Source organism: Maniola jurtina, chromosome 1 (genome assembly GCF_905333055.1).
Source record: "Maniola jurtina chromosome 1, ilManJurt1.1, whole genome shotgun sequence".
NCBI lineage: Eukaryota > Metazoa > Arthropoda > Insecta > Lepidoptera > Nymphalidae > Maniola > Maniola jurtina.
In genome coordinates, this window is record NC_060029.1 from 15,509,782 (window position 1) to 15,535,597 (window position 25,816).

Below are 25,816 nucleotides of genomic sequence, written 5' to 3' on the forward strand. Positions count from 1 at the left end.
GGCGCTCTGATGAATGAAATACAACAAGCGTCCTGTCTGTGCGCTCGGGGCACTTGCTGATGTAGAGGCGTGCGGCCTCTTTTAAGACTGGCATCTGCGAAGAAAACATTACATTTTGCAGCTGTCACTTAGAACACAATTTGAATTCGGAACGATTCGAATATCCTGCTGGCCTTCGCGAACCCCGGGCATCACATTCACTTCAGAAACATCAAGACCGAAACACCTCGGTCAAGCCTGGCAAGCTCTGGCCCTCGTTTTCTACCACAGTTCTAATTATAACCACAGCACATGTTGTAAATACAGCCCATGTAATACAAGTTATAATAATTGTTAGCGGCATTTTATTTACTGGTTATCATACGCTGCATGGCTGCTACACTATACCTATCAAGTCCCTATGGCGCGGGTGGTGCTACGTAAGTCAGTGTCAACCTTTATGCCTGAATTAATAATACTGGCCATGAGTAAGCCACTTACCAACAACTGGAAGACGCTGAAAGATTTAGTAGGTGTGTGACCCTAATTGTTCTATAGCTTAACTTTAAAGCAAACATCTTATAGGCCGTTAACTATTAGGTACATACCAACCTGCTTGGTTTCATGCATTTTTCTTATGGGACCACTGAATTCAGAGTCTAGAAGTGATCAAAGGCAAAGGATCGCGAGCTTATCGCCGCGCAGGTGTCTAGTGAAACATCAGTGCACTTCTACAGACGTATTTTTATAGCGAAACAGTTTTATTTTTATTGCTTTGGATGTTTTTTTGTTTTTTTTTATAAATCTTTTAATAAATTTCTAACTAAATCTTTATTATCTTGACAAAACAGTGTTTACAAACTTTAGTGTGAGGCCCTGCCTCCTGATGAAGTGAAATCTGTGTAAGAGTATACAGGTGTGATGCTAAAATCCCCGATATATCTATTCTGACCTTACCTAAGACCACTTCGTTACTAGAGTAGGTACTTCTCGTTGACCTGGAATCATGAAATTTCGCAGGTATAACCTTGGCTGGTCTTTTTTTTGTGGACTAGCGCTTGGCTGCAATCAAACCATGATGCAGCCTAAGATGGAAGGCGCGAATACCTAAGAGGTACTTGGAAGGATTAATTTTCCAAGTTTTGTTTAATTGGTACCTATGTAAGTAGGTTCCTACAATGACCTAAGTACCTAACTGCCTAAATGTAAGTTTATTTTCCACCAAAAAAGTTGTAGATAGATGGATAGTGTTATTATGTCACATAGTAGGTACCTATAGGTACAATACTATTGGTTAGCTAGAAATGTTAGCAAATCTCCTATAGGATTTTCACATTAAGTACTTACGTAGGTAGGTACCTAGTTACTTACTTCATAGTTACGTAGGTATGTACTACTTAATTCGTAGACATTTGTCAGTTGTGGATTTCTAAACCATAACGGTTTATTTTCTTGCAAGAACTTTGCATTTTCCCTGTAAATGTACACGCATTCATTCAGGGAGGCGTAGAATTAATTATTCAATGCACCCTCCGTCTCCTTCAAACGTCCTAACAAGGATGCGTGGGAAAAAGATAGAAAGATAGATTTTTAATAAGACGCCCACCACCAGGAGGGTAGTAGAGATTGTCCAGTCGCGCGTCAACCTTGCTCCGAGGCGGACGCCCGCGATGCGCGCCCGATTCAGATTGCCGGCAGAAATGCTTTCCCGGAGACACAACTTTCGAATAACCAAAGAAAAGTTGATCAGTTAAAAAAAGCGAGGATGAGTTAATTCTTTTTTGTTCTTTCTTTTCGTACGTAACGAATTTTGTGTTTAGTTTTTGATGGCCGTTACGAAGGTCGCGGCCTTCAATCGATGAACAATAATTTACCACGTGTGACCACTGTCCACGTATGGACTGTTTTTGATACGTTTTTATCATAAGTGCCAACATAGCATTAAGCTTTACAAGGACTTTGAATTTGTTTGGAGGAAATTTTGTATAAAATATCCACCTTCATGGAATATGGGCATCTGTTTAGACACTGGTGAGTCAAGGTCCCAAGTTGGGCGCCAAATTTTTTTTAATTAAAAAATCAACGATTGTCTATTGGTATAGTAAATAGTTACACTGTTCTTACCAGAAAGCATCTGGTTAGGGAGGTACGTATCCTGAGCAGGCACTTTGGGTTTCTTTAAAAGTTAATTAGAAAGTAGGATTAACGTATAGCTAATTAAAAACTACGTGATAAGGCACGCACTTTTCGGTGAAAGAAATAAATTTATTTCATTCGAACTTCGAGGTCGTATGAGTCCCGTACGACTCATTCCAACTGGGTTGAAATATCGATAATTCAAAATCATCGTATTAGTCATAGTACCTACGAAGGTATTTAAGTTGTATAATTGTGATGGAGGTTGTATATCTACCCACATTCTATGACTACTCCGGTAGTTAAATAAGGTCCCATTTTGGGCGCCAAAGTGGTTCTATTTATTATATTGGTACACAAAATAAAGTAAATTAGCTTAATGAAATGAATCTCGTCTTCGTAATCTTTCATCCATAAATACATTAAATTTTTCATAAAGCTATTCTCTCGAAAATTACTTACTTTAATTGTTTGATGGTACCACGTTGGGCACCAAAAAAGATCATCTTTATTTTCGTTAAGCTAATTCAAATACTAAAGTAAAGCAAATATACTAAAGTAAATTAAGTAGTAGGACAAACACAAGCGCTATTTATTTACAAAATTATATACAAAAGGAATCTATGCCTGCTTGTTAACTTAGTTTAGTCAAGTATATGTAGGTACAATTGTATTATTAGAAGAAGTAGCTAAGGCGTAGACGGTCTGTTAGCCTAAAATAACTCTAATTGGAAACGTAAGTACGCACGAATATAATTTCCTGACCCGTGATGACTTGTGAAGCGTAGTTGGATTGAACCCCCAGATTTATATAATAGGCGTTTTCTGAGGTCACGACTCGGGGCTTGTGGCGAGCAAAGTTAGTGGGATTTTTTAGTTGTAATTTTTTTCCCAAAATCCAGCATTCATTTATTGTAATTTACCTACATCACCTACATATTATGATTTATGTATATTTTAACCACAGAGCGAAAATTGTACGTCTATGATTTTAACTAAGGCAATATAAAGGTTCTGACAAGGCAATTTCAGAGATCCGATAATCCGGCTAGTAAAAATTCTAACAACGTCTCGTTTAAAAATATCCAATCATCAAAACAAACATTCATTCATTCATCACAACACACAACACACAACAGTCATTGAGCAAACAGCAGAAAATTTAGTTTACTGAATTTTTTTCTTTTTGTTGCGTTAAATTTTGTACCTACATACAGCTACCTAACATTATAGATGATGCCGGTTGTATTTCTTTGATTTTTCGGGATAAAAATAGCCTAAATCTATCTCCGAAAAGCACGCTAGATATAATATCTCTGTATCAAATAAATGGTGATGAAATAGTGGGAACTATTTCTATGCCTATAACAAATAAAAAAAATCTAAAAAAAAACATTTTTGCCAGAACAAAACAATGAAGAATTTGAGACGGGAGACGAGCACAGTCGCCAAGAGAGCGCATGGCCAGCCACTCCGACCGGCGCCGCGTTCCCCATGCAGAACTCAAGCCACGTCAAGTTCGAGCCACCCTCCGTTCCTGTCATCTTCGTCTTGGGTAACTTGCCTTCTTCTCTAGAACAGGAGATGGAGACGGGAGATGAGCACAGTTGCCAAGAGAGCGCATGGCCAGCCACTCCGACCGGCGCCGCGTTCCCCATGCAGAACTCCAGCCACGTCAAGTTCGAGCCACCCTCTGTTCCTGTCATCTTCGTCTTGGGTAACTTGCCTTCTTCTCTAGAGCAGGAGATTGAGATGGGAGATGAGCACAGTTGCCAAGAGAGCGCATGGCCAGCCATTCCGACCGTTGTTGCGTTCCCCATGCAGAACTCCAGCCACGTCAAGTTCGAGCCACCCTCCGTTCCTGTCATCTTCGTCTTGGGTAACTTGCCTTCTTCTCTAGAACAGGAGAAGGAGACGGGAGACGAGCACAGTCGCCAAGAGAGTGCATGGCCAGCCATTCCGACCATTGCCGCGTTCCCCATGCAGAACTCCAGCCACGTCAAGTTCGAGCCGCCCTCTGTTCCTGTCATCTTCGTCTTGGGTAACTTGCCTTCTTCTCTAGAACAGGAGAAGGAGACGGGAGATGAGCACAGTTGCCAAGAGAGCGCATGGCCAGCCATTCCGACCGTTGTTGCGTTCCCCATGCAGAAATCCAGCCACGTCAAGTTTGAGCCACCCTCTGTTCCTAACATCTTCGTCTTGGGTAACTTGCCTTCTCTAGAACAGAACAATAAGTTTGAGATGAGAGGTGGGCAAGCAGCCATTGAGTATTCCGGACCAGTCCAAAAAAATCACTTTTATCCAGACATAGAAATGATTCTCTCTCTGATTGTGAATACCAAGCTACAGAAGATTACCTTCTTATCTATTTTTTACTTATTTCCATAAGCTCCATATTTATCTAGTAGATACCTATTTCCAATCTCGTACAGTAGCTAGCAAGAAATATTGTACATCGACCTTTAGAAAGAGCTTTTGGCTTCATAGACCGATGTCTCTGTTACTCATTCCTATGTGACGAGATAAGAAACCTCAAAACCTCTTTTTATAGGTTGATGTACAATATTTCCTGCCGAGTGCTACATAGGTACTATACTTAACTACAAGTATATGATATCATAGTAGAATGTGCCATCGATGATCGAATGCATTGTTTATTTAGCGTGTCAGTTATACGACCTCGAGTCGCAACCACTGCGTTGCGTCTTAAAACAACACAGGAATGTCCATCAGTGTCCGGTTGTTGCCAGCGCTTGTAAAAACACCGTCATATTGCTATAAATACAGGAAAAGTCACATTGCAAAGGTGCAACTTGTGATTGCAAATTGTCGGCAGAATATTTCAAAATTTCTACCTAAGCTAAGTAGTGACCTATCTACCAAATATATTTTTAAGTAGGTATACTAGCTCATCTCTTACCATGGAATATGATGATGGGCATGCTTACTTATTTTATCGAATAAAAAAACAAAATATCCCGAAATTATAGCTTCAATGCGGTGGTAAGTGATGATGCAGTCTAAGATGGAAGCGGGCTAATTTGGGTATGGCAGTTTTGTTAAACCCATGCCCCTTATCGGTATACACGGATTGCTTGGCGGATGACTTTGCCGGAATGGTGGTAACTAACCACGGCAGAACACAGTCGCGGATCATGCTCTCAAAAAAGGTTGTGGGCACAACCACCCGAAAATCGGCCAAGTGCGAGTCGGAGTATGAACTCGCTTATGAGTCATGATGGATATATACAAATCGCAGAGTCACATTTAGACATAACTACTAAACCGATTTCAATGAACTTTTTACACCGACCGTGGACGTGTGACATCACAAGTGTATTGGGGTTGTTGGCATGCCCATCGTGCCTACAACGGGGGATTCGCGCTTGGCAGAGCAGCCTACAGCTGGCTTTGTACTGAGGGTGTATGTGATAGTAGAGAGCAGTGCTTAGGGCTGACCGTGGCAGGCACGTTCGCAGGCGGGCCGGGCAGCGGCAAGGTGACGCACTGCGACACGCTGGCGCAGGAGCGGCGCGGCGTGGCGCACGTCAACATGACCGACCTGCTGCAGCAGTACGCCATCGGGAACGGTGAGTGTTGAGCTTTATCATTTAAGAAATCCTTCTTTAGTCGCTAACTATGGACCTCATAAGAAAACACAGAGACAATCAGCGGGCGATGTAAAGAGATTCGTAGGGGAACGACATAGCCAAACGAGTTGTGAAGCTGAGGCATTTTAAGCAATGGGTAGGGCACATAGTTCGAATAACAAATCTGTCAAGTACAAATCTGACTAGCACACGAAGAGTTCCATAATCCATACCATCGTTCAAGATATACCTTGATGTAGAACACTGCAAGTTAATGACGGACTGCGCCATCTATATGTGATTTAGTACCTAAATTAGTTTTATCCTGAACACATTTTTTTTGATGTGTCCACAAATTCACGGTTTTTGGATTTTTTCTTTTACTTGTGCGAAAAGATCTACCTACCTACCTGCTGAATTGCGGCGGCGCAAGGCCGTGGCGTGGGAAGGTTCTACAAGAGGACTATGGTCAACAGTGGATGTCTATCGATTGACAATGGCAATGATCATGCAATGAGCAATGAGGCAATGATCTTCATCATAATCAACCATATCAATCCATTGCCGGCCCACGCCACGACCCATGAGTATGGTCGTGGCGTTGGACTATGGTAAAAATCTTTCTCATTCTGAGAATCTATACCATACCATACCATACCATACCATACCATACCATACCATACCATACCATAGCATACCATACCATAAAATCCATACCACACCATACTAACTATATCCAACCATACCATACCATATCATAGTCCAACGCTAGCCAAGCTACTAGACGCTGGCCAAGTGCGGATTGGCAAACTTCACACGCCTTTGAGAACATTATGGAGATTTTTCAAGCATGCTGGATTCCTCACAATATTTTCCTTCACCGTTGACACTGATTTAAGATTATTGTTGAACTTAAAAGAAAATGTGAAGAAGCGATTGTGACCATCGGTCAAAGTCAAGTCAATAGCAATGTCGCAGCAAATGCTATCGATTTTTTGCATTATTCAGAAGCCCCGGTAAACACACCTTGACGTACCCACGTAATACATAATCAGAATAGTAATTTCTCTGTACCCGTAATATTATAATGTGTACCTACGTCAAACAACCACTATAAGGTAGATTCAATTCAATTCAATTCAATTTATTTATTTGCTGATACAGGCCATTTTATAGGTGCACCTAATTATACAAATACTGGCGCAGCTGTATCACGCCAAGATATGTGAGTACAGTGATGATATAGAGTAATAGGGTACAAAAAAGTCTAAGCAACAGATTCTGATAAAGATACAGTATTTCAGTTGCATCATGCCTCATCCCGGCTCACTACTGAGTATAGAGCAGAATAAGATGGGTTTGGCCATAGTCTACCACGCTGGCTAAGTTCGGATTGGCAGACTTTGACACACCTTTGAGAACATTATGGAGAACTCTCAGGCATGCATGTTTCCTCGCGATGGTTTCCTTCACCGTTAATAAAGCAAGTGATATCCTACCTATTTAATGGAAGGAAGTGCGAACCTGAGATCGAACCCCCGACCTGCCCAATAGAAGACTTCATACCCACTAGACTATCATGGTTTTTACGGCTATAGCTACTTAATCTAAGGGAATTAATAACAGGTTGTCAATAATTCAGCTAATTCTGTAATTAGGCAGCCGGCAGGTAGGTACGCGTGAGAAGGGCCCACGTGGCCCGCCGTTGCTACGCCTTGTCTCTATGACTATAATAGCTCCCTGCAGCTGTTACACCCCCCGCTGATATCAAATACAAAATTCCTATATACAGCTTTACTCATGTATTTAGTCGATGAAAGCCCGAGAGTTTAAACTCTATTTAAACTAAATTTAAACCGATAGTTTTAACACTCACGATAGTTTAAACGTATATATATTGTATATTGTAGCTTTATCATATCTAGTATCTACTGCTATGTGGCATTCATCATCATCATCATCATCAACAACAACAACCGATAGACGTCCTCTGCTGGACTCTTGTAGGAACTTCCACACGCCACGGTCTTGCGCCGCCCAAATCCAGCGGCACATTGCGACTCACCATATGTCGTCCGTCTTCTTAGTGGGAGGTCTTTCAAATCTGCCCTTTCAGATGCAAGGTCGCCATTCCATTACCTTGGGACCCCCACGTCTGTTAGTTTTGAGGCATTATCGGGCTCTAATTGTATTTTTTTCTATACAAGGGTATCGTGGCGTAGCGGTCGCGTAGCTCAGTCTACGATAGTTTTTCTGTGTTATCATACGCTCTTATTTACTAAAAAAAATGAATACTAACATATTGTACTACATTATTTTAAACTTCTGATATATATAATTATTTAAAATTCAATTTAGACTAAGGAATAAATAGACAATAGACTGAGATCTTTTTTGTACATTGCGCAGTCACACGCCTCTGAGTGTTCATACTTCAGATAATATTACTAGTTTTGTGCACATAAGTAAAATTAAGTACCCACTTATCAGTTGTCCGCGACAAAGGACCTATATTAATAGATTTCGAAAATGTGTGAATCTTTGCGAGTTCTACACTCGCAAAGATTCACACATTTTCGTGTGTGCTGGCTTATGGGGTCTATAAACCATACGAAATACCTATTTTTAGTGCCATCCTTTGACTAAAAAGCTGCAAAAAATATTTTTCAGACTCCAAAAACATGCGAATTTAAAAAAAAAATGAATGTTTCTGAAAAAGACTGCTGCGTAGGCCCAAGGTTTATAGTTACTTGGTAAGTTTTTAGTTTGGTCCTACGTAGAAGCTTTTTTACGAAACATCAGTTTTTCTTAATTCCCACATTTGTCGATGACTCTTATAAACTTTATTTTGCAGTTAACGGCTTTTCCGATATAGGACTGCAGTATAATATCAGTATTGCTATTTACAGATATGCAGGACTTCGGCACGCTGTCCAGCAAGACGGTGACAGAGGTTCTAATGCTGGAGATGAAGATGGCGCCCACGGCCAAGACGTACCTGGTCTCCGGCTACCCTCGCTCCATGAGAGACGTTGCCGAATACTCTGACAAAGTAAGTTTATTATCATTTCAAGATCTCACTAGTGCAGACTGCAGTGGTGAGGCTGTGGTATCTCTACATAGTATAAAGTCCATATAGATATGATAAAGTCCCAAAAATCTATTAAAACTATGCTCCTGCGAAAAGTATATTATACAATCGAAGATTATGTACCTAAATGATAAAAGTGCGTGGATTTGACCTGCAGCTCGCTCCAGCAATGCGCGGGACTTCAATTACTTTTATACATGGCATAATATTGTGTATCAAATCTTTGAACAGAGCAACCGCCGAGTTTCTTGCTGGTTCTCTTCGGTAGGAAAAGCATTCCGAGCCAGTGGTAGATGCTTTTGACGATTCAAAAGTACTTGTAAAAGTCTAATTGAATAAAAATATTTTGAATTTGAATTTGGATTTGAAAAAAATTACAGAGGTAACATCGAAAAAATCAATGAAATATAATAACAGTTAACAAGGTCTCAAAATTCCCAATAACAGAGGTATTTCAATGCAAAAGTGTTGGGACCTTTAGATTTTTTTCACATACCCAGGGCCCGGATAAACAGGTTTCATTGGATAACACCAGGACAAGATGAAATGTACATTGTTTCCTCTAAATTGGGTGGTTATTCTAGCTAAGCCTCTAAATGTTTCATTATTCCTTGTAAAAACCAAAGCATACCTATATATTTTATATGAAGAAAAATTCATGGAAAGACTTGCTCGGTTCATAGGAAAATAATTACTAGGTACTATCGATTGGTGCTAGATGAACAACTATCTAATTCTAAAGAAATGAATTAAAAAACTATTAAAAGCACTGAACATCAATATACCTGGTACGGTGGTCTAATGCCTATATCTTTTCATACGCAAAACTAGTTAACTTTTCAATAGGTACCTATTTAAAGACCTAGAGCAAAGCCTGTTGATGATTTCCAGAATTTACTTATTAAGTAGGTATGTACCTTTTCAAGACCTTTCATTATTTGTAGCATGATTGAACTAAGCAATTCAGAAAGGATTTGGCAACTAAGCCAATTGCATATCATGTAGTTAATAAGCAATTTACTAACCCCCGACCCAAAAAAGGGGTGTTATAAGTTTGACGTGTGTATCTATGTATCTGTCTGTGGCATCGTAGCTCCTAAATTAATGAACCGATTTTAATTTAGTTTTTTTAGTTTGAAAGGTGGCTTGATCGAGAGTGTTCTTAGCTATAATCCAAGAAAATCGGTTCAGCCGTTTGAAAGTTATCAGCTCTTTTCTAGTTACTGTAACCTTCACTTTTCGGGGGTATTATAAATTTTTAATTTACACTTGGTAGTATGATATTCATGAATATATACTTAATATTAGAAATTTTCGCTTGGTATTTATAACAAAGACATTTATACATCAGACATACCTAACACTAATAATGCATGAACTCTTGAGCATGTAGGTAGGTATAATTTAACATTTTAATAATAATATAATAATTATTAAATAAATGAATGAAAGACGTTTACGTGAACCTTCTTGAATCTATTTCTATTGAGAAACTTATTATTTACATTAAATCGATTTGGAAAAGGACAGACAGACAAAAATCCACGGCTTTAGTATGTCAAGGGCATCATAGACACAGAGTAACCTCCACTCATTATATTGTGTAGCGGTCCGGAGCAATTTGAATATATCTACCGAAGTAACTCATCATCATCATCATGATCAACCCATTGCCAGCTCACTACTGAGCACGGGACTCCTCTCAGAGTGAGAAGGGGTTTGGCCATAGTCTACCACGCTGGCCAAGTTCGGATTGGCATACTTCACACAACTTTGAGAAATAACTTTCAGGCATGCACGTTTCCTCACGATATTTTCCTTCACCCTTAAAGCAAATGATATCTTATTTTAACTCCGAAAAGTTAGAGGTGCGTGCCCAGGATCGAAGCCCCGACCTCCGATTAGGAGGCGGATGTCTTGACTACTACCGGCTAAGCTAGGGGAAGAAATACTAGGTAGTAATCAATTTAATTTGAAAGCATTTTCGGTAGTCCGACCTACGACAACAATAACACCGGATATTTGGGTGTGTATCTATCGATTCTATTATTTTGACGCGCATGTAAGGAGTTCCCTTTTCTAAATACTAGCGAGTAGCGTCCCGGCTTCGCACGGGTACCTTATTACAATTTTCGTCGAGATCCTAAATTTTTATGAAAATAAAATATCAGGAATAATGTAGCTTTTTACAGGTGAAAGAATTTTCAAAATCGGTTCAGTAGTTCCAGAGATTACCTCGTACAAACAAAGTAACAAACTTTATTGCTTTATATTATAATAGTGCAGATGCAATTATTTAAAAAAATTTCAAAAGAAAAATAAAACCGACTTCAAAAACCACAAACACTAAAAAGTAAAAAATAACTTTTGTTTAGTTACACGTGTAATGTACCTAAGTATGAAGTGGAGCGAGCATATTAAAACAAAATTAGAAATCCAAGAGTGAAGCTCGCCAGCCTTACCTTAGACCACCTGCACAGTATACCCTTTCAAACAAAAAAAATAATTCCAAATCGGTCCAGGGATCTTTGAGTAATCGATGAACATACTTAAAAAATAATAAAAAAAAAAAAAGATTCCGACGAATTGAGAACCTCCTCCTTTTTTGGAAGTTGGTTAAAAAGGAAAAGCTGACTCCCTGACTGACTGACTGCTCTATCAACGCACAGCTCAAACTACTGAACGGATCGGGTTGCAAGGCATGCAGATATATATTATATGACAAAGATTTTCGCTAAGGGATTTTTAAAAATTCAAACTCTAAGGCCGTAAAGTGTGGGCTTAAAATAATTGTGTAGTCCACGCGGACGAAGTCACGGGCATAAGCTAGTGGAGCTCTAAAGACGCTGTAGAAAAAATACGCCTAATGGAATTAAATGCTAATAGCTCTATGGGGACTAAGAAGTAATGGCAATTGCTAACCCTGGATGGATTGATTGCCACAATATTATGTTGTAAACAAAAGGTTTTATTGCACCACAGGGATTATTATTTTGACCAAAAAGTTAAACAGCACTAAAACTCGACTACTACCCGCGAACTGCCGATGGATAGCTACAGATATATATAGATAGATACAGTAAAATTGCTTTTCCACATGATTGGTGTATTTTAACATTGTATGGCAAGGGATGATCAGTCTAAGTTGGAGCGCGCTTCTGTTCTACGCAACCGCTAAACTCATGAACGTATATCTCTATGGTTAAACTAAACTAAATTGACAAATCTAGTGCTATTACTTTCCCAAGGGAGCATTCTGAAAGGGATAGCAGTTTATGTTAACCTGTCATTTTTAACCCCCGACCCAAAAAGAGGGGTGTTATAAGTTTGACGTGTGTATCTGTGTATCTGTGTGTCTGTGTATCTGTGTATCTGTCTGTGGCACCGTAGCGCCTAAACTAATGAACCGATTTTAATTTAGTTTTTTTTGTTTGAAAGGTGGCTTGATCGAGAGTGTTCTTAGCTATAATCCAAGAAAATCGGTTAAGCCGTTTAAGAGTTATCAGCTCTTTTCTAGTTTTCTTGTAGAAAAGAAGGTTAGATAACCGTTAGGTTCATAATATTATGTCAATTGACAAATGTCAAGCTGTCAAGATGGACGTTGCCTTGATACATAATTATTTATTTGAAAATGATGTTTTGGAAAACTCAGATACTTTGTCGGGGGTGTTATAAATTTTTAATTTACACTTGTTCAAAGTTATTTATTAATGAACTAGATAATGGCTGTAACTTCGTCCGCGTGAAGGTTTTCAAAACTCTTTGGGTCTATACTTATCTGCGGGATGCAAGCTATTTTCGTCAAAATTGGCTGTACGGATAGTTCTTTACAAATCCCGCGGCTACTTTTTATAGTTTTAGTTTTGAAATTGTTTACAAACAGCGAAAAGCTAGGTTTGCAGTTTGCACCCAGTGTAAGCGACTATTGACGGGTGCAAAGTGCAAACCTATAGTTCGCGACAGGTCGCCATGGCTATCGGGGTATGAGGCAGGGGGGGACGTCCCGCACCGGGTTACAGCGGGGGATGTGCGGGTGTGCGGCGCGTCCCCCCCACTCCGATAGCCATGTCGACCTGTCGCGAACTACAGCTTTGTCTCTGACTCTACAACAAAATTATCCACAGAGATTATCTAATTAATTTTAAACACACCAAGGTGTAAAAAGGAGCAGACAGTTAAAACATTTATAATAATGAAAGGGATGTTGAATAAAATAATCGATCGCCGGTCATGACAATGAAAGTGGCGTTACCGATAATATCTGGCCCTATGTAGGTAGATAAATAGATTAAACACACACGCGATGATGGTAAAACGCAGCCAGGACTATGTGTGGTATGGTAATGTCTCTAATGAGTCATGGAAGTTGTATGGATGTTATAATGCAAGGATGTCTAGAAAATTCTATAATGTTATGTAACTTCTAATCTCATTTATATTATATATATTGTATTCGCTCTGTGATCGTCACTGAGTGAAAGCTACCAAGCTCATTTTTATTCCATTGAACGTTTGCTCTGAAATATTGTTTTTATGTCGCTCAGTGAAGCAGTAATGTAGAACCGAACAATGTCAAATGAGTTGGATGACTTTCATTCAGTGATGATCACTGAGTTAGCAAATTACCCCGGTAGCCAATAATAATTATGTTTATTTTTCTAGAATATGGTATATTTAGGTAGGTAGACATTAATCCATGTCAGTTTTTACATTGGTCTTAAAGATTAGGTAAAATCGCATATCCTGCCAAGCATGGCGTGCATTGAACCCAGCATCTCACCTTACCTTCTTAAAATATTCAATATCAATTCTTCAATGCCTGAAAACGAAAATGTTTTTGTATTTGCTAAACTGTAGATCTTCATTTATCTGTACAGATCCAGACAATAAGCGGCGTAGTACTGGTGAGCTGGCGTCAAAGAGTCCTGGAAAGGCAGATCGAGTACGGAGCACGGCTGGGGCACGTCGTGCTCAGCCTGGCACGGATGGAGCTCAACAACTTCTACAAGAACGTGATCCCTGTCGCCGACTACTTTGACCAGAGCAACATGCTCATTGCGGTAAGTTATCTTTTTGGAGATGTAGAGAGCTACGCTTGGAGTTTCTTTCCTATTTTTTTAATTTACAGACAAGCGTTTGGCTGCAATCAGATCTGCTAGCAAGTGATGATACAGCCTAAGATGGAGCGCGTTTGCCTAAAAGTTGCCTATTCACTCTTGACTTGAAGGTACACATATTAAAAGTGGAAGGGAAAACTGATGCCGGAAGGGCGTTCCATATCCTTGCGGTTCGGATTAGAAACGAGGAAGCAAATCGCTTCGTGCGTCCGAGGAATTTCAACTACGTATGGATGCAGATGATCAAATCAGATATTAGGTGATCCGTAAGACACTACTATGGGCCTCATAAGAAAGGTCAGAGTCGGGCGATGGAGAGAGCTATGCTTGGAGTTTGTCTACGAGATCAAATCAGATATGAGGAGGTCCGTAAGAGAACCAGAGTAACCAGCATAGCTCAGCGAGTTGCGAAGCTGAAGTGGCAACGGGCAGGGTACATAGTTCAAAAAAACGATAGACGTTGGGGTCCCAAGGTGCTGGAATGGTGACCTCCGCCTATGGTGACCTCGGCCGCTTCCGCCTGTTTTGACTTTGAGAGGACATATTTTGTCAGATTATTATAAAATTTAAAAAAAAAAACATATATATATATTGTGTTACAAAATGTAGTTTGGCCCATGAGGGGATCGAACCCGCGACCTTCGCGTTATTAGCACGACGCTCTAACCAACTGAGCTAATGGGCCGCTTATATGTTTCATCTAAAGTAGAAATCGTGTCCAGATTATTCGTTTAGATTATAGCACCTGTAAATTAAATTATGATAAAAACATAAAAGTATTTAGATTACCTAGTAACATCAATAATATAATATAGTATAGTAGCATTTTAATCTCTTTTAATTTTAATAGTTATCTTTTTATGGGAGCTTACGAATCACGATTAAATATTCATTATCACCTTATTTTTGACCTTTATATGTATATATACAGGGTAAACCGAGGATCAATCGGAATATTCCTCCTAGTCCTATATAAGAGAACTTTATAAGAGAAACAATCATAATATGGAACTTATTGCAGTGCTGTAACAGAGTTTTATATATTTATAACAGTCTGCACAGAATAATGTATAAAACAAAAAAATACCATAATGCCATTCAATAATTCTATAAAAAAAAGTAACTACAAAGGTGAGAGTTACAACAGAGTAGAATCGCATTAAAGTGTTTTAAAAAAGTCGTAAAGTCATTTAAACCGTTTTTAACGTCGTACCTATTAAAAATGTAAACGAGGCATAATCGCTTTGATTATGCCTCGTTTACATTTTTTGTAGAGCCTACTTAGTTACTTAAAAATAATCCTCATAGCACACAATTATGGGTGTAATAAAGAAAATGTCCGTAGCAAGCAGCGGGCTTGCATATTTTATAAGAAAATCGTCAGTTTAGCCGTCGTTGTGTGCATTAATTTTTTATGTAGAATTATTGTGACAGTTCCCCTTTACAGTAGCACGGTAAAGTAGCATATAAAATGCAACATATTTGTTTAGAGACGTTTTTCTAACATATAAAGTTATAACGAAACAACTTTATTTTATTTTGTTTGTGGTCCTATAAATAACTTTCATATGACTTTTTTCCTTTCCGTCCGCCCTTCCATCCGTCCGTCTGGTCTGTCTGACCACCTATCCGTCTGTCGTGTCTGTCAAGAAAACCTATCTGGTACTTCACGTTGACCTAGAATCATGAAAGGCAGGTAGGTAGGTGGGTCTTATAACACAAGTATAGGAAAAATCTAAAACCCGTGAATTTGTGGTTATATCACAAAAAAAAATTAAAATGTGTTCATGAACAAATAAATAATAATAAGTATTTTCAATTTTCAAAGTAAGATAACTGTACCAAGTGGGGTATCTTATGAAAGAGCTTTATTTGTACATTCTAAAACAGATTTTTATTTATTTTTAAGTCTTTGATTTATCGTGCAAAATGTCGGAAAAATACCCGAGTACGGAACCCTCGGTGCGCAAGTCTGACTCGCACTTGGCCGGTTTTCCGTAACCGAGCAGCTGTCTGGTCATAATGATGCCGATTGTACCGTGCCGATTGTGACAGCAGTATGTGATAACCCTTCGTGACGTGACACCTCGGATACGTAGCTCGCCACGTAATCGATACGCATCAATAAAACATCGCCGCGACTATATCGACCGCGTAATACCATATCACTGATGTACGGTCAGGTACATTGCCAATGTCTGTCTAATGCTGGCATCATACTCACAACAGCCAAATCATATGTACAGATATTTTGAACTTCAAGGAACAATGTCATTGTAAGGTCTTCATCTCTTGAGGATGCTCTGGTGTCGGGGCGAAACGTGCGTCGAGTGGTGTTGGGATTTGTGTGGTGCTGCGTGGTGGCGGTTCGTGTGGCTTGCTTGGTGGCTGGCTTTTCCTGCATGTTTTTCAGTGGTAGGGCGGGCGGTGCATGTCGCATGCTGCATGTTGCACCATACAAATTTCTTTGGTTTGGCGGATTATAGCAAAATAAGCTCTTGGTTCCTTGTATATCATGGACTTCCTCAAAATAACGCCTGCTTCTATACTATATTTTGAACTTTTTTAACTTGCAATGCTGCACTTTCCGGTGGTCGCTATTCCAGTACCTTGGGACCCCAATATCTTTCGATTTTTCGAGCTACCTACGAGTATGTCCCCTACCACTTCAGCTTTGCATCCTGCTGAGTAATATCGGTTACTCTGGTTCTCCTACGGATCTCCTCATTTTTATTTTACTCCGATACAAGTGCTTGACTGCAATCCCATCTGGAGGTTTAATATGATGATGCAGTCAGAAGCGGTAGAAGCGATAAAAGCGACAGTTTCATCCGCACCCCGGACCGGTTTCTACGCGGTATTGTACCGAAACGCTAAATTCTTGGAGCGGATGAAATATCTATATATATATTGAATAAAAAAAAATCTCCGCAAGCATAATCAAAATATCCGCAGGAACCACAAATTGTGTATTATGGGTACCTAGCTACCCGGAACGTCAAATCGTGTGGCGTTAGCTTTTCCGGTAGAGCGATACCTAACAGCGGTCAAAGCCCTCATTAATTAATTTATACAAGGGTTACTTTTCGACCAGCTGTAAAATATTAAATTATAATAAAGGAGGATGGTGAAGCTCCCACGGAAAGAATTTTATTCAAATATAAACTTACAAATAAGTAGGTACTTTTTAACCGTCAAATGCATCTTCCACTGGTTCGGAACACGTTTCTTACCAACAGCTAGCAAAAAACTCGGCGGCTGATCTTTTCATAGATCATATTATATTAATATTGTATAGAATGAATTATCTAGTTGTACTTTCTAAATTACTAATAATAAATTTGGATCGGCATCAAATGATGAATTTGCCCTTCAATATGGCTAGTGATGTGATGTAGTGATAGGCATATCACTGTCCATTATTATAAATGCGAAAGTGTGTTTGTTTGTTGTTAGCGTGTCCTTCAATCACGCCACAACGAGGCAACGGATGACGTGATAATTTGTGCGGATAACTACGGTTAAATACGCGAGGAGTAAGGCTAATTTTTTAACCCCCGACCCAAAAAGAGGGGTGTTATAAATTTGACGTGTGTATCTGTCTGTGGCATCGTAGCTCCTAAACTAATGAACCGATTTTAATTTAGTTTTTTTTTTGTTTGAAAGGTGGCTTGATCGAGTGTTCTTAGCTATAATCCAAGAAAATCGGTTCAGCGTTTGAAAGTTATCAGCTCTTTTCTAGTTATTACTGTAACGTCCCTTGTCGGGGGTGTTATAAATTTTTAATTTACACTTGTATATCGAAAAATCAAATAGTTCCCAAGGAATTTTGAAAAGCCTAAATCCACGCGGACGAGGTACCTAGTAAGCATCAGTTAATCATCATCAACATTAACCCATCCCCGGTTCACTGCTGAGTAGGTTCGGGTTTCCACCAAAGAATGGGAAGTATCACATTCCACCACGCTGGTCAAGTGTGGATTTGCAGACTTTCACATAACTTTTGAGAACTTTACGGGCTATGAGAACTGGTATTTCACAGATTTGTACTTATGCAAATCTTTCAGCACGTATAACTTTAAAACAAACCGGCCAAGTGCGAATCAGACTCGTGCATCGAGGGTTCCGTACTCGGGTATTTTTTCCGACATTTTGTCAAATTTCATGATTCTAGACCAACGAGAAGTACCCTATAGGGTTTCCTGACACGTCAGACGGACAGACAGACTGACACAGACAACAAAGTGATACTATAAGGTTACGTTTTTCCTTTCTTCTCAGTAGGAAAGGCATTCCAAACTAGTGGTAGATGCTCTTGACAATTCAAAAGTACCTACTTGTAAAAGTCTAATTGAACAAAAATATTTGAATTTTGAATTTTTTGGATTTTGAGGTACAGAACCCTAACTAAGTAGTTAAGTAGTACACATTTATACAGGTTTTTGAAAAGACCGATTTAACTAAGTCACCGCGGCTTTCTTACCATTAGTTCTACCCAGATATTCCAATAAACACCCTAATTCTCGAAGGACCGTTGAACCTGTTTATTTATTTAGTTCAATAGACCCTCACATCGGCCCATTATCCACTTTGTGCGTGGCAATAAAGTTTCATTTCGACGAACGAAAAATATGTTTGTAACGCCTGATGATTCAGAAAAATCGATGCCTTACAATACAATTAATAATGGGTAGGGGATTGTTTTTTTATCAGACTCCATTGTTAATCCCCGACCCAAAAAGAGGGGTGTTATAAGTTTGACGTGTGTATCTGTGTATCTGTCAGTGGCATCGTAGCTCCTAAACTAATCAACCAATTTCAATTTAGTTTTTTTGTTTGAAAGGTGGCTTGATCGAGAGTGTTCTTAGCTATAATCCAAGAAAATCGGTTCAGCCGTTTGAAAGTTATCAGCTCTTTTCTAGTTACTGTAACCTTCACTTGTCGGGGGTGTTATAAATTTTTAATTTACACTTGTTTGTTACTTTGAAGTAAAATCAAAATTTATTGATTTCAAGTAGAAGTTTAGTAGTGTTTCATGTGCACGATCAAAATTCAAAATATTTTTATTTACTTAATTAAACTTTTACAAGTATGTACCGTACCTACTTTTGAATCGTCAAGTGCATCTACCACTGGTTCGGAATGCGTTTCCTACCTAGAAGAACCAGCAAGAAACTCGGCGGTTGCTCTTTTCAAAGATTTGATATAAGTACAATATTATGCCATGTATAAAAGTAGTTGAAGTCCCGAAGTAAAAGATGTTTTGAATTTGGGGATTCAAATAATATAAAATTTCAATGAATTTATTAACCCCCGACCCAAAAAGAGGGGTGTTATAAGTTTGACGTGTGTATCACACTTCACACTAATATTATAAAGGCGAAAGTTTGTATGTGTGTGTGTGTGTGTGTGTGTGTGTGTGTATGTTTGTTACTCCTTCACGCAAAAACTACTGGACGGATTTGGCTGTTTGGGATGGAGTTAGATAATATCCAGGATTAGCACATAGGCTACTTTTTATCCCGGAAAACCAAAGAGCTCCCACGGGATTTCGAAAAACCTAAATCCACGCGGACGAAGTCGCGGGCGTCAGCTAGTCTGTGTATATATGTCTGTGGCATCGTAGCGCCTAAACGAATGAAACGATTTTAATCTATTTTTTTTATGACTCAATCGTTTGGCGGTCATATCACACAGTAATACATAAGTATAAGACGGTAATACCAGAGTGAGTGTCAAGGACGTGTGACAGACCAGCTGCGAGGTAGGCCGGTGAAAATTTAATGCCTTCAATATTCTGGACTGGTCTATAAGGCTTTATTCATCGAACTCTAAATAAGTAATAGAAATGTATCCGCTTTTTAGACTGAAATTTATGAAGTACTTTTTTTTTAATTCACTATAGGTAAGCGCTTGACCACAATCACACCCGATGGAAAGTGATGATGTGGTCTAAGATGGGACGCGTTTACCTAGAAGGTGCCTATTCACTCTTGTTTTAAAGATACCCGGATTGTAATTTGTAAATTAAATTGTACTTTGACTTTGCTCAAGGTCTCTGGAGGGGTCTCTCCGTGACTCGCTCCACACAAATGTAGTTCGTCTGTCATTGGAATACTAACCAATCATACTCAATGGAATTTTGTAGAAACGTTCCGGGAACTAATTATCTATGCCTGTGGTTTTCCAGATTTCCGTTAAAATATTCGGTTTCAAAATTACGCGATCTTAAAAATTCACATACAAATCTTTGAGCCCCTGTAATTTTAAAACTACATATTTAAAAAAAAAATCTAAAACACCACAGGCACAGATATTAGTTACTAGAATATATGTCTGCAGAATTTCATGGACTTTGGTTGCTTAATATTGATTTATTAAATGAAATTGGAACTACGATTGTATGAAACGAGAGACGGAGAGAGCCCTCTTAAGTTTCAGCAAAGTAAAGTGCGCTCTGTAGATCTCTTCTCTTTACTCTATTGCATATGTCTGCAAAATTTCATGGACTTTGGTTGCTTAATATTCAAATTAAATTGGAACTACGATTGTATGGAGTAAGTGACGGAGAGAGCCCTGTTAAGACACTCGTTTTGAGTCCAAGTAAAGTCTGAACAAATTCACAGTACGCAGTATAGATCTCAGGCTTTGAATTTGGACAGCGCATTGCCGGTTTTTAGCCACTCACTCGTCGTCATCAGTTCTCTAAATTATGAACTCTACACTTATGCCGCTTTTGTGTCCAGCGCCTCCAGCAATGCGTCTGTTGTTTCAAAACGCGCACTGGTCTTTTACTTTTCATGTACCACTTCTATACTTAATCTGAATTCAGTGGGGCGTACCGATTTATAGGCTATAAGACTTACTCCATAATAGATAAGTTTGTTTCTTTTTTATACGAGGCGGGGGCGTGTTCCGAGACCTGCATTCGAAGCGAGTTAGTTGAATTTATGATTAATTGATTCGTTAAAAAATAATTTTACTGTGGTTCATATGAAAACTCCATGGCCTATACCAAGGGGCCACCATATTAATAGTACAATATCTACAATTGTATCTAACTACTTGTATCTAACTTGAAGGGGAAAGGGGAGTATTAGTCATGATTTGCATGACTAACATTCTTTATAAAAAAAACCATGAAACGGAAATGATAAAACTTCAAATGCTTGTTAACGTTGCCTTCAAAAGTTAATTTGGAACACGTGTTCAGGTCATATTTATGAGATTTGTTCGTTTCTAATCAAGTATAGCAATTGAACTTTACCTATTTGGATTGGAAACTATATTTTAATGACTCACTGATTAAACGTTTCGTTTTAGGCAACTATATACCAAAAGGCAAACGTCTTAAAGCAATATGCATGTGATAAAGCTCTCCGTAATGCTCTCAAAGGTGTCTCCGCACTTGGCCAGCGTGGTGGACTTTCTCATTTTGAGAAGAGACCCGTGAGGGTTGAGATGATGATGATAAAATAGTGATGTTTAATTATTCACAGGTGAATGGCGAACGTAATCCCGAAGAAGTGTATAAAGATTTCCGGGCAGCGGTCCTGCAGATATTGGGAGCAGTGGAAGACCAGAACATGAATGGAGTTGGCATTGGGCCTCATGGTATGTGTCTTTGTTATCAGTCAGACCATATTATGGATGGTCTAAGATGGAACTACTTTTAGCCAAATGATTGTAACTTTGGGAACTGTTGTCTGTTTGCCTGTCTGTTGTGTCTGTCAAGAACCGTCTAGGGAATCAAAACTTATAGCGCAAGTAAAGAGGAAAATTCGAAAACCGTGAATTTGTTGTTACATCACAAAAAAAATTGAAAGTGTTTTTGTATTTTTTTACGATGGTACGGACTACGGAACCCATATGGAGTCTAACTCACACTTAACCGGTATTTTTTTATTCACGCAGTAATACCAGGGGAAATAGTCGGCGTAGAACCGGTGCCAACGAGAAACAATAACGGACATATGATGACACAAGACGTGGACATCGACGACGAGTCTCTGCCATCCACCGTAGCACCAACCGTGCCAACTGTGCCAGTGCGAGTTGAACCTGTACCTAAAATGACTGCTTTGCCAAAAGTTCCTCAGTTCCCGAATGCTATGCCAGTGAATAGCAATGTTGAAAGAGTCGTTAGTCCTAAGGTAAGTAACATTTTAGGACAGACAGGGATCACTACCCATATTATTATAATTGCGAATGTGAACCGGTACCTATCAACGAGAAACAAAGGGCCAATGATGGCACAAGAGTGGAGATCGAAGATGAGTCTCTGCCATCCACCGTAGCACCGACCGTGCCAACTGGACCAGTGCGCGTCGAAGTAAAATTATTTATTTATTTGCAAAAAACTGTACCTAACGTGGCTTCGTTACCAAAAGTCACTCAGTTCCCAAAAGTTATGCCAGTGAATAGCGATGTTGAAAGAGTTGTTAGTCGTAAGGTAAGTAACAATCTATGAAGAACAGAGATTACTAATGAAATGAAAAATATAATATACGGCCTCATAGACTTATCGCCAATTTCATAAAAGCCTACGCGTTGCGTTTTCTTAGTTAAAATAATCGTTTTACTTACAGCCTGAGGTCATAAGAGTTCGGGGAACAACTACCATACCTCCAACGTTGTGGGTGGTAGGCGGCCCAGGAAGCAACAAAGCGGCTTTGTGCGAGAGATCCGTGCTGCAAAGGGATGGCTGGACCCATTTCAGGTTGGTAACTGAACAGGAATTCAAAGGTTAAAATATAGAATAGATACCCTTCCGGCTTCTGTTTTTCCCGATAGTTATAATATTGTTACCTTCAAAACAAAAGTGAATACTTTTATCTATAGCTTGGATTTCACTTTGCAGCTTGGGCCAACGCCTTCGAGCATTAGCAGATGCAGGTGGAGGACCGGCTTCAGACGGCGCTATCGCTCGAACAGCTGTCAGTGGGGGAGAGCTGGTGCCCAAAGACTTGGTCACCAAGATGATCATAGCCGCGGTTAACGATGCAGCTCGAAGTGGGCATGGGATTGTGCTGGATGGCTATCCAAGAGATTTGGAGCAGATGGAGGAATTTGAGAATGAGGTAAGATCACGTATAAATGCCCAAAACACGCACTGTTTCTACCCAGTCCCCATCAAGCTGGAAGAGAACACCTAGATATTTCCCAAGTTCGCTTATGTAAATTATATTGCTTAATATGCAATAAAACAAAACAAAACATGGTAACCAGCAAAACCATCTTCATGATAGCCAGATTCGAAACGTGATTGTGGGAATCTGCTAAACATATTTGATCACTTGATTGGTCATCACAAAATGGCTATGACCAATACACGCCAACTTTTTTTTGACTGCCTTTTTTGTTTAATATGGCTAGTTCAGAACGTAGCATATGAAAAGAGAACATGAAACACTTGTAACACAATTGTAACAGTGTGTAAATTGAAGTTCGGATTTAAAGGATAGTACCTTTACTTTTTACTTAACCTTAGAGTTTTACAGCATAGGTATATTTATTTTGAAAACAGTATATTAGGAAACATCTTGTAACTGCAATACTTTCACCTGTTGTTTCTGAATTTGTGAGTAAAATATCCGGTTCAGAAATCCTGTCAATTCAAGCTTATACCAGAAAAAATGTTTTGTTCCAGTTTAAAATCACGCCCCGGATGGTCTTATTAGACTGTTCAAAGTTGCAGCTTGGAAGAGGTCGTAGAGATGACTCAGTGGCGGCCTTCAGAAGACGCCTTGAAGTGTTTCGGGAACTGAGTCTGCCTATGCTCAAGAGTTTGGACCAGCAACATAGGCTGGTGATTGTGAGTATATATAGGGTACTTAGAAAACGTTATAGTTTCTTTTATGGGAGATTTAATGCTGTCAAATGATCACTTACCTTCTCTACAGCAGGAAAGATTATATATTTTTATAATAAATTGTGAATGCCGCGCACTGGTGTCAAAGATTCAATTTACTCTTCTACGGCTTATAGTAAAATACCTCAGCTAATTTGAGATCGGTCTTTAAACAAGGTAAATGAAAGTTTCAAAAAGAGTTCTCAGAAACTATTTGTAATCTATAATATGAAGGGTATTTATAGAATAAATGTTAACAGATGCTTCTACTACATGCTACATAAACAGTCACAAGTTCAAAAACATCGAAAACTTAAATATGTATTTCATGTGGCGCAGTCGGTAGGATTGTTTCGTTTTTCTTCTCTTTTTTCATTCTATTACAGGGACTTGACTTGACTGGAATATCACCTGATGGTAAGTGATAATGTATCAAATGCTGTTATCAGGTGGACGGAGACACGGACTCCTCAGACGTCCAGATGGAGTTCACGCGGGTGCTTCTAGAAGAAATGGAGAAAGCAGAGGCCATCGCTGCAATACCACGTCCAGAGTCAGCTCATACTTACACACAGACACAAGTAACCAACAATAAAGGTGAGTCGTTTTTTAAACTCAAAGAAGAGCAGCTCGAGTCACTTGTGCTATGTCATAGCTCTTCAACCTGTTCGGAATTATTACGTGATCCGAGTATATTAAAGGCATGGCTCTTTTTTGCAAAATAATAATCGCTCTCTGGTTTTACTCAGCGTTTTTCAAAACTTTACTTCATTCGCAACATAACCTTACCTCATTCCTAACCAAAGCAAACTTCAGAAGAAATAAAGTTAAACATTTGATCTTCAGACGGAACAGCAGTACAGCAATTTGCGCACACCGTGTCCCGAATCGGCGCCGGGATAGCCAACGGCGTGCCGCGGAACGGGGGCCTGCCCAACGGGTCACTGCCCAACGGGACGCTGCCTAACGGAACACTGTCCAACGGCAATATTGGCAATGGGTTTATTGGCATGGCTAACAATAAGGTGTGTATAGAGCAGCAGTGCAGCAACTCGCGTTGATTCACATCGGTGGCGGGATAGCCAACGGCGTGATGTAGAACGGGAGCCTACCCAACGGGTCACTGCCCAACGGCAACGTTGGCAACTCATGCCGTGTCTTGCATTGGAGCTAGATAGCGAACAAATCGTTAGAATAATTTACCATTTGTTTGAAATGCCGTTCCTATCGAGAAGAACCAGCAAAAGACTCGGTGGAGGTAAAGACTAAAAGGATATGGCCATGATGCTAACAGTGACATCAGACGGTTTATTTTTTGGTTATTTCTGTCTTCCATTTGGCATCATTCACTCGAGAAGAACGTCTGAACACAAAATGAATCAAAAGTGACGAAGATTCGAGTGAACATACACTCGAATTTTTTTGTGAGAAACAAAGCATTGAGGTCTAGGCTGGAGCGCGCTTGTCTAGAAAATGCCTATTCACTCTTGCTTTGAAGGTATTCAAGTTATACTTGTCAAGAAAAACGAATATCATCTCAACTTAATTGAAATTCTGTTTTCCAGGTAAAGCCAATGCTAAATAGCGTTGCTAAAGTGCCAACGGTGTCGCAAATGACACACGACCAAGTGCGAAGACTGTACGAGCAGAGTTCCGGTGAAATTCCCATGAACACTCACATTTAGCTGTGCAATACAGTGGTGGTGGTGATTAAGTTGTAGTGTAAGGCCAGAGACAAATCTAGCGACCTAGAAATTGGATTAGAATGAAGGGGCGACTGGTTAACCAACCGCGTACCCCTGCGCTGTAGAAATCCTCTCGCAATCTCTTCAGTCCACCAGAGATCTAAAAATCGACGATAGACTGTTCAAAGTTTTGGTCATTCACTGTATAGTACGCGACAAGTCGACATGGCAATCGGGGTATGAGGTGGGGGGACGCCCTGCACATCCACGCGTCACTCTCGCTGTCCCAGGTTAGCGCGGGGACTGAGCGAGTTTATGTGGCGTCCCCACCCCGATTGTCATGTCGACCTGTCGCGAATTATACCTAG

At 39.6% G+C, this 25,816-nt stretch overlaps 1 protein-coding gene and 1 non-coding gene across 2 annotated transcripts; one reads left to right on the forward strand and one right to left on the reverse strand.

Moving 5' to 3' along the window:
* The first annotated feature begins 1,648 nt into the window (after window positions 1-1,648).
* LOC123866536 (adenylate kinase isoenzyme 5) lies at window positions 1,649-25,805 on the forward strand. Its single transcript, XM_045908185.1, has 13 exons — window positions 1,649-2,010; window positions 3,521-3,670; window positions 5,595-5,705; window positions 8,615-8,757; window positions 13,674-13,856; window positions 21,413-21,527; window positions 21,828-22,066; window positions 22,502-22,632; window positions 22,774-22,993; window positions 23,563-23,727; window positions 24,213-24,360; window positions 24,610-24,788; window positions 25,329-25,805. The coding sequence occupies exons 1-13, from the start codon at window positions 1,989-1,991 to the stop codon at window positions 25,446-25,448; spliced, it is 1,926 nt and encodes a 641-aa protein (XP_045764141.1). The 5' UTR covers window positions 1,649-1,988; the 3' UTR covers window positions 25,449-25,805.
* On the reverse strand, window positions 14,525-14,598 carry Trnai-aau. The gene has a single exon. It is a non-coding gene; the product is annotated as a tRNA-Ile (tRNA).
* Window positions 25,806-25,816: the final 11 nt, after the last annotated feature.